The following is an 18108-nucleotide window of genomic DNA, read 5'->3' as shown; positions in this document are numbered from 1 at the left end:
TAAATTTATAAAAATAAATAGCATACTGTGAACTGTGTGCTCATCCAGGTAGTAGATGATCATTTGCATGTCTAAACTATTAAGATATTGTGGAAAATCGTTCTCAAGCCCATATTTGAAGAAGTATCAAAGGACAACAATTTTACGATTAAAAGTTTAATTTTTCAATAGAAAATGTTGGATTAAAAACCGACTTAACTAAACAAATTTGGAATAACCCATTTGTAAATATTTTTCTTTTACCACTTTCTATAAAAAATTTATGAAAGAAATGATTGAGAAAAAAAAGTGGTAATCAATGAGAATAAAACTAATAAAAATATTTGTATATCAAATCTAAGGTTTTGGTTTTAGTGTTCGAATTGAAGTGACCCGAGTCTAAATACAAGGGAAGGGAAAGAAGGGAACTAAGGGAACTAAGGGCGAGATGTTATTTAAAGAAATAATAATAATTAAAATGAAAGATAGAGTGCTGATCAATTGTGTTTGAAAAAGAGTAAGTATTATTTTATTATTATTTTTCTTTTATCGAAGAAAATATTTATTATTTAGAATTATTTTTCTTAAACATATTTATTATTTCATTCTTCATTTTTCTCTTCCTCTTTTTAATTTTTACTTGAAGAGAAATTAAAGTATTCAAACGAATTTACTATTTTAGTTTTTACCGGAAGACAGTTTTCAAACCTATTTTGAAATTTTCTTAAACATATTTATTATTTTATTCTTCATTTTCCATATCAAATATGTAGGATAAATGAAGAATTAATTTAATTAATTATCAGGTAAATTTTTTTGTATTATTTTATTATTCAAAAAGTTGAGATATCGGAGGAAGAGGAAGAAGATATTATTATTTGTTGATGCCTATGTCTGGTTTTGAACTCTAGACATCTATTTTTTTAATATTAGTTGGGTCTTCAACACCCGACCTATTTATATGTACAATATTAAACTAAATATTTTTCCAACTACACTAAATCTCCCATTACAATATTTAAATAACTAAATATTTCTTTTATCTTTTAAATTAATGTAATTTGGCTATTAAAAAATATTTTATTTACATTGAATTTTTTTAATTACAGGTTATTATTAAAAAAATGGTTCAACAATTATATTTTTAATAATTACAAAAATACAATTATAAATTTCTCATATTCGAAAGGGGAAGACAATAAACAAATTTAAAGGAACTATAACCAAATTTAAATTTTCACAAATAAACTAAAACCTTGAAGAGAGAGGAATGTCTTGGATTCAACCTATTATAACCCAAGACATTGGGGAGAGAATGTAAAATATTTTAAAAACTACAATATTATAATAAATATTTTTAAAACTACAATAAATCTCTAAATATGTCTTCCATTTACAATATTTAAATAAAACCTAAGTTATTATACCTTTATCTCGTTGAATAAGAAGTTTTGGAGCCAATCACAAATTACCACATCATTCACTAATATAATTGCATTAGGATTAACTAAAAATTGGCATGTATCCCAAATTAAATTTAAAGACAAATTGGTCAATTCTGATGATGACACATGTCTCTATTATGACAGTTGGTTCAAATTAATTATTTTGGTTCAATTAAATATTCTTTGTTTGGGTTAAAATTCAATTAAGCCTAAAAATAAGCTTAATTTAGGCCAAAGGTTAAATATGACTCAAGTCATGGGTCTGGTCCATGAACCAACTAGGTCCAATACCATAAAAGCCCACTAGAGAACTCTATAAATAGATAAATTCTCTTCATTTGTGAGAGTCGAAAATTTTTTACTCTAGAAGGTCAAGAGAGAATTCTCTCAATAACCAAAAGACTCTCTACCTCTTGAAGTCGACCACCCTCGAAAATCAAAGATACAAGCTTTCCTCCAAAAGACTCTCTAACTCTTGAAGTCGACCAAAGAGAAGCATCACCCTCGAAAATTGAAGTTGGAGTCTTGAAGTTGCAAACAACTCATACACTGGACTTGTCACCTAGAGTCACTCAAAGAGAAGCATGGAAAAAACAAGAACAAGGCCATGTCCTCAAAAAGAAAAGTTGGAAACAATCAATAAAATCTCCTAAAGTCGAGATCATCATCAGAGAGAATCCTTTGTTCAACAACTCTACGCCTGCTTCTAATCTATCAAACAAAGAATCACATCTTGAAGTAGTGTCTGTCGTGATAGCAGATGTGATAGCTAAAGCAACCATGGTAGAGATGGAGAGGAAAATAAATTTCCTAAAGAAAGTTGTTAAGGAGCAAGATCATGAAATCGTCGCCTTGAAAGATCAAATAAAGACTTGTGAAACTGCTGAGTCGAATAAAACTCCTGTTGTCAAAGCTGACAATAAAGGAAAGCTGTGTTGCAGGAAAACCAAACTCAACAATCTATGTCTGTTGCCTCCATGTCGGTCTTAGTAGAAATCGGATCACTGACGGCGAGGCAAAACGAAGGTGTCTAATCGTTCCTATTAGGAGTTAGATCTTTCCTATCAGAAGTTGGATCTGACAGTAAAAGCATGATCATCCCTAGTAGAAACTAGATTGCTGACGACGAATCAGAACAAAGATGCTCGATAATTTCTACTAGGAGTTAGATCTGACAGTAAAAGCTCGATCGCCACTAGTAGAAATCGAATCGCTAACGGCGAGGCAAAACGAAGATGTCTGATCGTTCCTACTAGGAGTTGGATCCAACGGCAAAAGCACGATCGTTCCTAGTAAAAGTCGGATCGGTGATGGCAAAGTAGAGCGAAGATGCCCAATCGTTCCTACTAAGAGTTGGATCTGACGGTAAAAGCCCGATCTCCCTTAGTAGAAATTGGATCGCTGAAGACAAAGTAAAACGAAGATGTCTAATCCTTTCTACTAGGAGTTGGATACGAAAGCAAAAGCTTGATCCCCCAGTAAAAATCGAATCGCTGATGACAAAGCAAAACGAAGATGTCTGATCCTTCTTACTAAGAGTTGAATTCTATGGAAAAAGCCTGAACGCCCCGAGTAGAAATCAGATAGCTGACAGAGAGGCACAATGAACGTGTCTGATCATTCCTAGTAAGAGTTGGATCCAACGATAAAAACTCGATCGTTGCTAGTAGAAATCAGATCGCTTATGACAATGCAAAACTAAAATGCCCAGTCATTCTTACTAAGAATTGGATCCAACAGTAAAAGCCTGATCGTCCTGAGTAGAAATCGGATCGCTGACAGCGAAGTAAAACGAAGATGTCCAATCGTTCCAACTAAGAGTTGGATCCGACGACAAAAGCTTGATCGTCTCCAGTAGAAATTGGATCGCTGACAAAGAAGCATAACGAAGATGCTTGATCGTTCCTACTAGGATTTGGATCCAACGGCAAAAGCCCAATCATCCCTAATAGAAATCAGATCGTTGACGTCGAAGCAGAACAAAGATATTCGATCGTTCCTACTAGGAGTTGGATCTGATGGTAAAAGCTTGATTACCCCTAGTAGAAACCGGATCGCTGACGACGAAGCAGAACAAAGATGCCCAATCGTTCCTACTAGTAGTTTGATCCGATGGCAAAAGCTTGATCGTCTCTAATAGAAATCGAATTGTTGACGACGAGGCAAAACAAAGATGTTCGATCACTCCTACTAGGAGTTGGATTTAACGGTAAAAGCTCGATCACCCCTAGTAGAAATTGGATCGCTGAGGCGCAGAGTAAAAATGTCTGATCGTTCCTACTAAGACTTGGATCTAACGATAAAAGCTCGATCACCTCTAGTAAAAATAGGATTGCTGACGACAAAGCATAAGGAAGATGTCTGATCGTTCTTACTATAACTTGGATCTGACGATAAAAACTCGATCGTTCGTAGTAGAAATCAGATCACTGACGGCGAAGCAAAACGAAGATGTCCGATCATTTCTAGTAAGAGTTGGATACGATAACAAAAGTTCGATCGCCCTTAGTAGAAATCAGATTGCTGACGGCGAAGCAGAACAAATATGTTTGATCATTCCTACTAGAAGTTGGATCTAACAGCAAAAGCCCGATCGACCCTAGTAGAAACCGGATCGCTGACAACGACGAGGCAGAATTAATGTGTCTGGTCGTTCCTAATAGGAGTTGGATACAACAGCAAAAGGCAGATCACCCCTAATAGAAATCAAATCTCTAACAGCGAAGTAGAACGAAAATGTCTAATCGTTCTTAGTAGAAATCGGATCACTAACGGCGAAGCAGAACGAAGATACCCGATCATTCCTACTAGGAGTTGTATCCAACGGCAAAAGTCCGATCGTCTCTAGTAGAAATTGAATCGCTTATGATAAAACAGAACAAAGATGTCCAATCATTTCTACTAGGAGTTAGATCCGATGATGAAAGCTCGATTGCTCCTAGTAGATATCGAATCGCTGACAGTAAAAGCCCGATTGTTCCTAGTAGAAGTGGGATTACTAACGGCAAAGTCACCCCTACAAACGATTGCGAGAAAAAAAGAAGAAGAAAAGAGAAGAAACAAATCTCACCTTTTGAAGATACGTTAGGAAGCAAAGTGTAACGACCCAACTCCTTATACTGAATCGAAGTCATTACTCAATATAGAACCAGTGGTTTAAGTCATAAAATTTATTAAAAAGCATACGGTTTAAGAAATTCCATTTGTGAAAAAGTTAAACAAGATAGCCATGCAAAAAGTGTAAATGCGTTCTGATGTCCTACTCGGGCCCTATCTACATAAAAGATGGCAAGTAATGAAAAGGTTTCAAACTCAATTACGAAAATCTAAAATAAGGATAAGCGGAAGCAGTAGTCCCTATGGCCCTCCACGGTCACTTCGGGTCGCTCGCCAGCTTGCCCTTGCCCTTGCCTCGTCCTCTACCTGAAAACATAAAATGAAGAGAGTGAGTAAAAAAAAATACTCAGTAAGGGACCCACTACTGGTCCCACTAGGTGCCTGTTAGCTTCCTGTCAGAGTCCTGAAACTGGTACCCAATCTCTGGCACGTTCCCGAACACGTGCAACATGCGCTCCCGTAGGAACGTAGCTCTGGTCTTCGGTGCCCCGGGGGACACCTAGGACAGTCGGGATGCGAGGACCCCGTCGAGTCACTCGAGTCATATCTATCTCATGCTAGACTGGTGTCCCGTCGGACCACACAGTCCTCAATAGGTGGTGATCCCGTAGGACACCCATGCAGGTACGACTCTAACAGACTAAGCTAACAGGTACCCTACTTGCAGTATACATACACATGGCATCAGTATGAAACATATCACATAAATCATCTCTACACTCTCCACCTCGACATTCGCCGCATGGCCACAACAGCTCTCGCCAAACATGACGGGCTAAAGTCTAATCACATCATCAGTTATATCATGCTAACATTTATTTCAGGCATTGTACTGTTTAATTCATAACATGAGAGAAATTGGAGCATACATAGTCTCACACTTCTAAACATGAAGCCAGTAGTGGAATCTCTTACCTGGAGATTCACCCGACGAGTCCTAACCGCAAGACACGTGTGCTTTCCAAGCAACGGGATCCTAAATATTTAATAACGCCAAAGTCCGTAATTAGGTCACCAACGATTAACGGTTAAGACTACGTTGAAATAACTTACCCCAGAAAAGGTTGCAGTGGATGAGTCCCTACTGAAGAGAGTCTCTCGCCGCACCGGTCACTCGGTCCAAGACGCCCTTAGGAAAAATAACTTAACTTAGTCCTAAAATAATTTAATTTACGTCCGGACCAGGGAGTCTTACTGGGAAAATGCCACAATAATTAATTAAGTTACCAAAATGTAGGTGGATGGAGCCAAATTGGTCTTGGCGGCTCGGCTGGAAGAGGACAGGGACCGGCTCGGCTTGGCGCAGGCGCGGCTCGGCTTTGACACAGGGGTTCACGCGTGCGGCTCGGCTTGCAACAGGGGGAGACGCGGCTCGGCTACGCAGAAGCGCGCGGCGCGGCTTCACACGCGAAATCGGCTTCGGGTTAGGGCGCGCGGATGCGGAGCGGCTCCGGGTTCGGGTTCGACGGCTGGCGGCGCGCGAGGCTTAGCTGCTGGATTCCCGTCGGCGCGGCGGCTGGCTGACGAACGATCCGGCTGCGCTGCGTCGGATCTCAGCGGTGCGGCGTGGCTGAGCTATCCTCCTCCGATCGAAGCGGCGCGGCGAGTTCCGGCTTCGGCTTTCAGAAGCGGCGCGGTACTACGGCTGGCTGAGGGAGACGGCTTCGGCTTTTCCGCTTCCCGGCAGACGAGCGGCACGGCTGCGGCTTCGACTCCCGACTGAGACGTCGCGGCTCGGGGCTTCGATTCGGCGAGGGCGTCGGCTTACGGCTGCGTGGCTTCGGTTTGCTCGGCGTGCGGCGGCTTGGCGTGAACCGACCCTCGACGGCTGGGAGACTGGCGCGGCGGCCTGAGGCGGACGACAGGCGGCGGCGGCGGCGTGGTTGGGAGTTAGGGTTTCCTCTCCTTCTCTTTTCTTCTCTCCTTTTTTTTTTGAATTAAATTAGCACGGGTTCCAAGGCTCTTTAAATAAGAGAGAAACTAATTTCCTTTCTATTATTTTATTATTTATTTCCAAAAGTATCTCTCTTCTCTCTCTCTTCAATGAAACACCCTTGACCCTTTCCAAGCTTATAAATTAGTTGCTACTAATTAATTGATTAAATCCTCCTTTAATAAATAAAAAAAAAAAAAAAAAAAAAAAAAAAAAAAATAGAATAAATTCCAACCTTAGTTTAATAAGGGTTTCCCCCTATTAATTCCAGCAAGACAAAAGAAATAAAAAAAAAAAAAAAAAATAAAATAAAAGAAAAACGAAAAGAAAAGCTGGGCGTTACAATCTTCCCTCCTAAAAAACTTTCGTCCTCGAAAGTTCTAATCCTCGAACAGCTCGGGGTACTGGGCCCTCATGTCCTCTTCTTTCTCCCATGTGGCCTCTTCCACTCCATGGTTCTGCCAAAGGATCTTGACCAGTGGAATTTCTCGACTGCGAAGCTTCTTAACCTCCCTTGCCAAGACCTCGACAGGCTGCTCCTCGTAGCTCAAGTTCTCGCTAAACTGTAGTGGCTCGAAGTCCACCACGTGTGTTGGGTCTGCGACATATTTCCTCAGCATGGAGATATGAAATACGTCGTGCACTGCAGCAAGGGATGGGGGTAGCGCCAAGCGATAAGCCACGGGGCCAATCCGCTCCAGTATCTCGAACGGCCCTACGAAGCGTGGACTAAGCTTCCCCTTCTTCGCGAACCTCAGAACACCCTTCATGGGTGCAACCTTCAGAAAGACCATATCTCCTACTTCGAACTCGAGATCCTTACGTCGTACATCAGCATAACTCTTCTGTCTGCTCTGTGCTGTCAGCATACGAGCTCGGATCTTCTGTATGGCTGCGTTGGTAGTCTGCACTAACTCGGGGCCTAGCATCCTCTGCTCTCCAACCTCGCCCCAGCAGACCGGGGATCTACAGCACTTGCCATACAGAGCCTCGAACGGTGCCATACCGATGGTAGCCTGGTAGCTGTTGTTATAGGCAAACTCCATCAGATGCAGACGGGAGTCCCAACTTCCTGAAAACTCTAGCACGCAGGCCCGCAGCATATCTTCCAACATCTGGTTCAATCTCTCTGTCTGACCATCGGTCTGGGGGTGGAATGCCGTGCTGAAGTCCAGCCTCGTACCTAAGGCAAGTTGAAGTCCCTTCCAGAACTTCGATGTGAAACGAGCGTCTCTGTCTGAAATGATGGATACGGGTACTCCATGTAGTCTCACAATCTCTGTCATGTATAACTGCCCCCACTTACTGGCAGTGTAAGTGGATTTTCCTGGCACGAAATGGGCCGACTTCGTGAGTCTGTCGACCACAACCCAGATCACCGTGTAGCCCTTTAGGGTCTTGGGCAGTCCCGTAATAAAATCCATCGACACACTCTCCCACTTCCACCCTGGCACACTCAGGGGTTGCAGCAACCCTGCTGGATGCTGCCTAGGTGCCTTCACCTGCTGGCACACCAAGCATCTACTGACAAAGTCTGCCACATCCCTCTTCATGCCCCTCCACCAATAGACACTCCTTAAGTCCTGATACATCTTCGTACTTCCAGGGTGCATGGTAAACGGGGAACTGTGAGCCTCGGTCAAAAGCTCCGTCTTAACTGCGCTGTCTTCCGGTACACACAAGCGTCCCTCAAACATAAGGCCATCGTCAGCGGATATGGAGAAGTCTTCACCTTGCCCTGTCTCCACCATACGACGCTTCTCGGCCAAGTAAGGATCATTCCATTGAGCAGCGATGATCTTTTGCCTCAAGGTTGGCTGAACTGACAACTGAGCCAACTGTGCGGTAACCTCACCCACTGAGACTGCAATCTCGGCTCTCTCAAAATCCCTGAGTAAGGGGGCCTGCTTGGTGATTAGCGCTGCTGAATGTGCAACCTTCCTACTCAGCGCGTCAGCCACTACATTTGCTTTACCTGGGTGGTAAAGGATCTCGCAGTCGTAGTCTTTCACCAGCTCGAGCCACCTCCTCTGCCTCATATTCAACTCCTTCTGAGTGAAGAAATACTTCAGGCTCTTATGGTCGGTGTAAATCTGAATCTTCTCACCGTACAGGTAGTGCCTCCATATCTTCAGTGCAAAGATTACAGCTGCCAACTCCAAGTCGTGGGTAGGGTAGTTCTGCTCATGAACCTTCAACTGGCGGGAGGCATAAGCAACTACCTTACCTTGCTGCATCAGGACACAGCCCAGTCCCTTCTTGGAGGCATCACTATAGATCACAAAGTTTCCCGAACCATCGGGCACTGTCAGGACTGGTGCAGTCACTAGCTTCTGTTTAAGCTCCTGAAAGCTGCGCTCGCATGCTGGGCTCCATACAAAAGGGGTTCCCTTCCTGGTCAACTGGGTCAACGGGCTGGCTATACGAGAGAAGTCTTCCACGAACCTCCTATAGTAACCTGCCAAGCCCAGAAAACTTCGAATTTCACTAACCGTGGACGGTCGAGGCCAATTGGTCACCGCTTCAATCTTTGCGGGATCCACTGAAACTCCTTCACTGGAAACCACGTGGCCAAGAAACGTCACCTTCTTTAACCAGAATTCACACTTGGAGAACTTGGCATACAACTGGTTGGCTCGAAGAGTCTCCAACACCTGGTGCAAGTGCTCCTCGTGCTCAGCCTCGGTTTTCGAGTAAATCAGGATGTCGTCAATGAAGACTATGACGAACGAGTCTAGAAATTCCTTAAACACCCTGTTCATCAAATCCATGAACACTGCAGGAGCGTTAGTCAAGCCGAAAGACATCACCACGAACTCATAATGTCCGTACCTCGATCGAAAGGCCGTCTTGGGAATGTCACCATCCCTAATTCTCAACTGGTGATAGCCCGATCGCAGGTCGATCTTGGAAAAGACAGTGGCTCCCTGCAACTGATCGAACAAGTCATCAATCCTGGGCAAGGGATAGCGGTTTTTGACTGTCACCTTGTTCAGCTCTCGATAGTCAATACAAAGGCGCATCGACCCATCCTTCTTCTTCACGAACAATACTGGGGCTCCCCAAGGTGACACACTGGGCCGGATGAAGCCTTTGTCCAGCAACTCCTGTAACTGGACCTTCAACTCTTTTAGCTCGGCTGGAGCCATTCTGTAAGGGGCCCTCGAGATAGGGGCAGTGCCCGGCTCTAACTCGATGGCGAAGTCTACTTCTCTGGGCGGCGGAAGTCCTGGGAGTTCGTCTGGGAAAACGTCGGGGTACTCCCTCACCACTGGTTCGGAAGATAGGGAAACTTCTGGCTCTCTAATATCCACTACGCTTGCCAAGATGCCCCAAGTACCCTGGCTGAGTAGTTTACTAGCCTTCATGGCTGAGATGACCTTGGGTATACATACCATGCCTGCCCCCCTGAATTTGAAACTAGCCCCGGAGGGAGGGTTGAAGATAACTTCCTTGCCAAAACAGTCTATATTTGCATGGTTGGCTGACAGCCAATCCATGCCTAGTATCACATCAAAATCCTGCATGTCTAACACTAGCAAGGTCACGTCTAACATACGATTCGCTATCTCTACCCGACATGCCTTTATTTGTTCTTTGGACAACAGGACCTCCCCAGATGGAGTAGAAACCGACAAAACACTACCCAAGGGTTCTACCTCCAAACCCACATGTTGAACGAAAACTGAGGATATAAACGAGTGGGATGACCCAGAGTCAAATAGCACAAAAGCATAATGCCCCAAAATTGGGAGCGTACCTGTCACCACTGTGCCAGCTCGCTCGGCCTCCTGCCGGGTAGTGGCGAAAACTCTCCCCTGCTGGGCCGCAGAAGGCTGGGGCGGTGTCGTCTCAAAGGGTTTCCGAGGACACACATCAGCAGTATGCCCCGGCTGTCTACATCTGAAACAGACTCCACTTCCAGCCAAACAACGACCTCCGTGGACTCTCCCACAGGTAGTACAAGCGGGTAGCTCTCTCAGCGTCCTCCCGGCTGCTGCCAGCTCCCGTCGGTGTCTCTGGAAAACACCTCCTGATCTCAGTGTTCGCTGCGGTGCTACGTCAGGCTGCGTCTCAACCTTTCTCTTTTGTCCCAAGGCTGACCCTCTGCCGGCAGCCTTAGACGAATCGGCTCTCTCAGGCAGGCTCAAATCCAGTGCTATACGTAGTGCATCAGCATGCGTGGCTGGGCGGAGAGCTCTGACAATGCCCTGAATGTCTAGCCTGAGTCCTCTAACGAATTTCTCCGTCCTGGCAGCCTCATCCCTTACCATATCGGGAGCAAAGCGGGACAGCATATCGAACTCGGCGTCGTACTGCTCCACCGTCATGTCGCCTTGCTCCAAGTTTAGGAACTCTTGCAGCTTGGCGTGCTTCACATTGGCAGAGAAGAACTTAGCATAGAAGTTCTCCTTGAACTGCTCCCAAGTTATCTTACTGACATCGCCCCCCAGCATTCTCTCAGCGGTCTCCCACCAGGCGGTGCCTCGGTCCTCCAAGAAGAAGACTGCACACTGCACCTTCTGGTCTTCTGGGCACTTCATGTACCGGAAAATAGTCTCTATGGACGTCAACCACATTTGGGCCTTTGTGGGGTTGTCCATAGATCCGTCAAAGGTCTTAGGATTATACTTCCTAAAGTCCCGTAAGTGTTTCGCCTCGGCCGACAGTTGAACTGGTACTGGTGGAGCTTCCTCAGGGGCTGGAGGAACAACGGCTTGGGCCTGAGCAGGGGCGGCCTGGTTCTGCTGGGCGGCCTGGTTCTGCTGGGCGGCCTGGTTCTGCTGGGCGGCTAGGAAAGGCGCCAAAGCAGCTTGCAGCATGTCCTGATAGCGCCGCTCCATCGCGGCGAGATCCGCCTGGGTGACCGGTGCATTTGGGTCGACTGCCGGTGCAGCAGGTGGCGCCTCCGGCTGGCCACGACCGGCACCTCTGCCTCCCCTACCACCTCCTCGGCGTGCACCTCTACGTGGCGGCATTCTCCCTAAAATTCACCAACAAACTTTTCACCACAAGAACTTAACGCCCTATCTCTAGATCTAGACTATTCAGGCAAAATCGTAATCTTAACATTAGCAAGGCTTTAGGCATACCTGGCGAGTGCTGAAGGACCGTATAGCCATAGGGTGAAGTAAAACCAAAACAAAATGACTTACATCGTAGGTCAGTCTACAGAACCTAAAACACTTGGCTCTGATACCAACTGTAACGACCCAACTCCTTATACTGAATCGAAGTCATTACTCAATATAGAACCAGTGGTTTAAGTCATAAAATTTATTAAAAAGCATACGGTTTAAGAAATTCCATTTGTGAAAAAGTTAAACAAGATAGCCATGCAAAAAGTGTAAATGCGTTCTGATGTCCTACTCGGGCCCTATCTACATAAAAGATGGCAAGTAATGAAAAGGTTTCAAACTCAATTACGAAAATCTAAAATAAGGATAAGCGGAAGCAGTAGTCCCTATGGCCCTCCACGGTCACTTCGGGTCGCTCGCCAGCTTGCCCTTGCCCTTGCCTCGTCCTCTACCTGAAAACATAAAATGAAGAGAGTGAGTAAAAAAAAATACTCAGTAAGGGACCCACTACTGGTCCCACTAGGTGCCTGTTAGCTTCCTGTCAGAGTCCTGAAACTGGTACCCAATCTCTGGCACGTTCCCGAACACGTGCAACATGCGCTCCCGTAGGAACGTAGCTCTGGTCTTCGGTGCCCCGGGGGACACCTAGGACAGTCGGGATGCGAGGACCCCGTCGAGTCACTCGAGTCATATCTATCTCATGCTAGACTGGTGTCCCGTCGGACCACACAGTCCTCAATAGGTGGTGATCCCGTAGGACACCCATGCAGGTACGACTCTAACAGACTAAGCTAACAGGTACCCTACTTGCAGTATACATACACATGGCATCAGTATGAAACATATCACATAAATCATCTCTACACTCTCCATCTCGACATTCGCCGCATGGCCACAACAGCTCTCGCCAAACATGACGGGCTAAAGTCTAATCACATCATCAGTTATATCATGCTAACATTTATTTCAGGCATTGTACTGTTTAATTCATAACATGAGAGAAATTGGAGCATACATAGTCTCACACTTCTAAACATGAAGCCAGTAGTGGAATCTCTTACCTGGAGATTCACCCGACGAGTCCTAACCGCAAGACACGTGTGCTTTCCAAGCAACGGGATCCTAAATATTTAATAACGCCAAAGTCCGTAATTAGGTCACCAACGATTAACGGTTAAGACTACGTTGAAATAACTTACCCCAGAAAAGGTTGCAGTGGATGAGTCCCTACTGAAGAGAGTCTCTCGCCGCACCGGTCACTCGGTCCAAGACGCCCTTAGGAAAAATAACTTAACTTAGTCCTAAAATAATTTAATTTACGTCCGGACCAGGGAGTCTTACTGGGAAAATGCCACAATAATTAATTAAGTTACCAAAATGTAGGTGGATGGAGCCAAATTGGTCTTGGCGGCTCGGCTGGAAGAGGACAGGGACCGGCTCGGCTTGGCGCAGGCGCGGCTCGGCTTTGACACAGGGGTTCACGCGTGCGGCTCGGCTTGCAACAGGGGGAGACGCGGCTCGGCTACGCAGAAGCGCGCGGCGCGGCTTCACACGCGAAATCGGCTTCGGGTTAGGGCGCGCGGATGCGGAGCGGCTCCGGGTTCGGGTTCGACGGCTGGCGGCGCGCGAGGCTTAGCTGCTGGATTCCCGTCGGCGCGGCGGCTGGCTGACGAACGATCCGGCTGCGCTGCGTCGGATCTCAGCGGTGCGGCGTGGCTGAGCTATCCTCCTCCGATCGAAGCGGCGCGGCGAGTTCCGGCTTCGGCTTTCAGAAGCGGCGCGGTACTACGGCTGGCTGAGGGAGACGGCTTCGGCTTTTCCGCTTCCCGGCAGACGAGCGGCACGGCTGCGGCTTCGACTCCCGACTGAGACGTCGCGGCTCGGGGCTTCGATTCGGCGAGGGCGTCGGCTTACGGCTGCGTGGCTTCGGTTTGCTCGGCGTGCGGCGGCTTGGCGTGAACCGACCCTCGACGGCTGGGAGACTGGCGCGGCGGCCTGAGGCGGACGACAGGCGGCGGCGGCGGCGTGGTTGGGAGTTAGGGTTTCCTCTCCTTCTCTTTTCTTCTCTCTTTTTTTTTTTGAATTAAATTAGCACGGGTTCCAAGGCTCTTTAAATAAGAGAGAAACTAATTTCCTTTCTATTATTTTATTATTTATTTCCAAAAGTATCTCTCTTCTCTCTCTCTTCAATGAAACACCCTTGACCCTTTCCAAGCTTATAAATTAGTTGCTACTAATTAATTGATTAAATCCTCCTTTAATAAATAAATAAAAAAAAAAAAAAAAAAAAAAAAAATAGAATAAATTCCAACCTTAGTTTAATAAGGGTTTCCCCCTATTAATTCCAGCAAGACAAAAGAAATAAAAAAAAAAATAAATAAATAAAATAAAAGAAAAACGAAAAGAAAAGCTGGGCGTTACACAAAGTGAAGCATAACAACTCTAGTTGCTATAAAAAGAAAAAAAAGGACAAAAAGTAAAAAAAAAATATTAGAAAAAAGAAAGACAAAAAGAAAGGAAAAAGAGAAGTTTTTTCTCTTATACCTTTGCTCTACTTGATTAGATAAAATGATCAAGCTACGAGTCTATTTATAAGGCCAACAAATCCAATTCTTTATAAGTTTTGGAATGATTTTAAATTTTTAAATGATAAAATAAAATTAAAATTCAATTATCTTATGTTATTTTATTTTAGAATAAAATATCAGATTTTATTTTTGATATATTTAAACATACTTTAATTATTTTATTTTTTAAATAAAATTAAAATTTAATTATCTTATGTTATTTTATTTTTGAATAAAATCTCGAATTCTGCATTTTGAGATAATTAAGCATATTTAAATATTTCAAAATTTATATTACATCAAATCAACATAAATATGATTGAACCACACACAATACATCAAATCAACATAAATACGATCGAACTGCATCGCTTCAAATCAACATATATATAATATCAACATAAGTTTAATACTAAGAATCAAATTTCTCATGTGAACAATTTTATCGTAATTGAATGTGTTATAATTTTTTGCTATAAATATATAATAATATTTTACTCATTTATAAAATTTATTTGGGGGGGGGGGGGGGGGGGGGGGGCCTTGATTGTTATTTTATAAACTAATTCACAACTCAGATGGTACGAAAGAGTGGGGGTTGTGGTTTGTAGCAAACTTCGGGACGTTTCTCATTTTATGAAATTAAATTAAAGAGACGGAGTTTGCACATTGGACATTTCGTTGGAGAGATTATTTGAGCAACTTCGATCTCTGATCTCTGCCTCTCACTTACCTCCTTCCCCCTTCCTCCTTCCTTGTTGTTTTTACACAAAGCTATGGCTTCTCCCTTCCGTTCAGACATATTGAAAGGGAAGGTGACGTTGATTACTGGCGGCGGCTCTGGAATCGGCTTCGAAATCGCCACCCAATTCGGTCTACATGGAGCTTCCATTGCCATCATGGGTCGAAGGAAGCAAGTCCTCGATTCCGCCGTCGCCGCTCTCCGATCTCTCGGAATTTGGGTATTAATTCCTCTTTCACCATAATGCTTCCCTACTTTTCTGGAGAATGTTAATTAGGTAGAATTTACTCTTATCTAATAAAATACAAAACACCAAACATCAAACTAGTATGGATGTGTGATGAAAAGAACAATTTTTTTTTTCAAATCTTGCGATTGATCTCGGCTAGGAAGAAGGATGAAGAAAAACTATTTCAATGAACTACTAGTTCTGAAAGATGAAAATTTTTTTAGGTTATTTTGACAAATTTCCACCATATTCCGTTGTACGATTGAAAATGAGGTTACTTGCATTTTATTTATTTATTTATTGTTTTTATAATGATTTTAGATATCATTCTTGTAGACAGTTCTTTTTATTTGTGGGATTGTTCTTTTTTCTTTTTCTTTTTTTTTTTTTTTTGTATGACCTGGCTTCTTACCAAAAAGTTTCTTATGGAAAATTCAAGAGTAGTTACATAGGCTTGTAATTTGTGTATACTTCACATGATGTGTAGGCGGACTCTTTTAATTTGAGTATGCCACACATGTATGTGTAGGCGGACTCTTACTAATATGTATAATTCACTCATGTCATGCTTTCAAAAATCTGAACTTGATTCTGATCTGAAACCTGTTGTTTGTTTACTGTCCATTGCAGGCATTTGGATTTGAAGGTGATGTTCGTAAACAAGAAGACGCAAGTAGTGTAGTGGAGTCTACTTTCAATAATCTTGGTAGTCTGGACATTCTTGTGAATGCAGCAGCTGGGAACTTTCTGGTATCAGCAGAAGATTTGTCTCCAAATGGATTTCGAACAGGTTCTGTTGGCATTCTATTGCTACCTTCAATAATCATGGTACCTTGCTTTTAATTGATATCAGTCCATAGGGATCATGCAAAAAAAAAAAAAAAGAAAAAAAAAACAAATATTTGTTTGAAGCATTTTGTGTTTGTTGGATACTCCTGACAGGTGATTTATCTTCAACCTTTTTTAGAAAACTTGGGAACTATACTAATTTGAACGCACATTCACTCTAGAAGTTTATGAATTATTGAATTCCACCTATCATAACTCATCTAATTTTTATTGAACTGAAAGGAGAACATAGAAGTAGAAAGGCTTGCATGTTATAAATACGTTATTATTAAAATTTAAATCTCGGGCTTGATGATATTGTTCCAAGGGAACTTTTGGCCATTTTGTCCATCTTATTCTTTTTGCTACAAACTACAATACACAAAGTTGAAAGTGTAACTACCTTGTGTTTGTCTTTCAAAGTTAATCAAATTATTTTAATAGAGTTGCATTCTGTTATGTACAAGACGTTTGGTGATTATGTTAGATTCGTACCAGTAAAGAATTATTACTACATTATACGCGATGGGGCTTATTGCTTGAACACGCTTTTCATGAAGTGCCACATTCTATTTACTTGCACTTGATTTTAACAATCCCCTGCAGTTATGGATATTGATTCAGTTGGCACATTCACAATGTGCCATCAAGCCCTCAAATATCTCAAGAAAGGTGGACCTGGAAGGAATTCACTTACCGGCGGAACAATTATTAATATTAGTGCAACTTTGCACTACACAGCTGCATGGTATCAAATTCATGTATCTGCAGCCAAGGTTAGTTGTGATAATATCTGAAGGTTAGAGTTTTCTGTTTTTTGGTTGGAAGAAATTTCTTAGAATTTTCTCTCTAACAGGCAGCTGTGGACGCTATTACAAGAAATTTAGCTCTGGAGTGGGGAGCTGATCATGATATTAGGGTAAATGGCATTGCACCTGGACCCATCCAGGGGACTCCTGGTCTGAGTAAACTCGCACCTGAAGAGATAAATAGCAAAATAAGGGAAGATATGCCTTTGTACAGAATAGGAGAAAAATGGGATATTGCTATGGCTGCTCTTTACCTTTCCTCGGATGCAGGTGTTTCCCTTTCCTTATTCATGCAATATTTCTTAATTTTCTACACTAGTTTGGATGTTAATCTGTATGTTTAGAAACTTTAACCATTACTTTTTAGCATATGATCTAACATTTAACATATAGAGGAACAGATCATTAATTCAGGCCATACACTAGGTTTTCCCATTGGGACATGTTATACACAAACATCTTTCATTTTAAAAATGAGAAGTAAAATGTACATTCCCTCAACATGATCTCGTTTAGGTTGATCTTTTTAACAACTTTCAACAACCCTGTTAAGTAATCTCTAAACATCTATAGTTATGAAGGGCCGTTGAATGATTGTGTGCTAACGTTAACTTAAGAAATTTGATATTACTTACGGTTTCTAAAAATTGAAGAGATATTCTGTCAGCATCTGAAAATAGAGTTGTAAAACATTTAACATCATGGCAGTTGGATAACCAGACCATCTTTGAAAAAGAAATTGAGTGTAAAATGTAATTGTTGTAGGATCTAAAACACTTTGGAGTCGATTGTTGGAACTGCAGAAGGTTAATCTTTAGTAATTTAATATCAAACATTGCATCTACTTTGAAGGTAAATACGTGAATGGAACGACCATCATTGCTGATGGAGGTATGTGGTTGAGCTCACCACGTCGGTTGCCAAAGGATGCTGTTAAGCAGTTGTCACGAGTAGTCGAAAAGAGGTCTAGAAATTCACCTGTTGGTGCTCCAAAAAGCAAGCTGTGATGGAGAATGTAACCAATAAATTTAGATGATTTGATTGTTAGTACTGAATGTGCCCTTTTTAGGTATTATTCAAGGAATCCAAATTTCTGTCCACCGGAAAGTTGAATCTAACTGGGAATAGGAAATTTGATTCCACATTATGTAACGCTTGAACGCATATTTATATACTTACTATACCTGTAATTGCAAGGATCGGGATGGATACTATGAAATTGGTTCTCAGAGATTGTAGAAAGGAGAGTCTGGTTCATCTTATCTTAAATGTGTTTTTTTTCCTTTATGTACGCTCAAGCACAAATAGGAAATTTAGATTTCAAGAATATGCATACGAACAAACAACTGATTAATTAACTGGTCCTTTTTTAAACCGATTA

The 18108-nt window shown here is 42.8% G+C and overlaps 1 protein-coding gene and 1 long non-coding RNA gene across 3 annotated transcripts; one reads left to right on the top strand and one right to left on the bottom strand.

Moving 5' to 3' along the window:
• Positions 1-11125: 11125 nt before the first annotated feature.
• LOC127149953 (uncharacterized) lies at positions 11126-13266 on the bottom strand. The gene is made up of 4 exons (XR_007821854.1): positions 12926-13266; positions 12752-12827; positions 12614-12674; positions 11126-11458 (listed from the first exon to the last, which is right to left on the bottom strand). It is a non-coding gene; the product is annotated as an uncharacterized LOC127149953 (long non-coding RNA).
• A 1406-nt stretch (positions 13267-14672) lies between these two features.
• On the top strand, positions 14673-17989 carry LOC103489636 (peroxisomal 2,4-dienoyl-CoA reductase [(3E)-enoyl-CoA-producing]). 2 transcript variants are annotated; one of them, XM_008448880.3, is made up of 5 exons: positions 14673-15081; positions 15721-15880; positions 16525-16694; positions 16775-16997; positions 17580-17989. In XM_008448880.3, the coding sequence occupies exons 1-5, from the start codon at positions 14896-14898 to the stop codon at positions 17732-17734; spliced, it is 894 nt and encodes a 297-aa protein (XP_008447102.1). In that variant the 5' UTR covers positions 14673-14895; the 3' UTR covers positions 17735-17989. The 2 variants fall into 2 exon arrangements, with proteins under 2 accessions (XP_008447102.1, XP_016900343.1); XM_017044854.2 differs by having other exon boundaries at positions 14696-15081; positions 17493-17989.
• Positions 17990-18108: the final 119 nt, after the last annotated feature.

This window comes from Cucumis melo, chromosome 1, assembly GCF_025177605.1.
Source record: "Cucumis melo cultivar AY chromosome 1, USDA_Cmelo_AY_1.0, whole genome shotgun sequence".
NCBI lineage: Eukaryota > Viridiplantae > Streptophyta > Magnoliopsida > Cucurbitales > Cucurbitaceae > Cucumis > Cucumis melo.
This window is presented reverse-complemented; position numbering and strand designations above follow the sequence as displayed.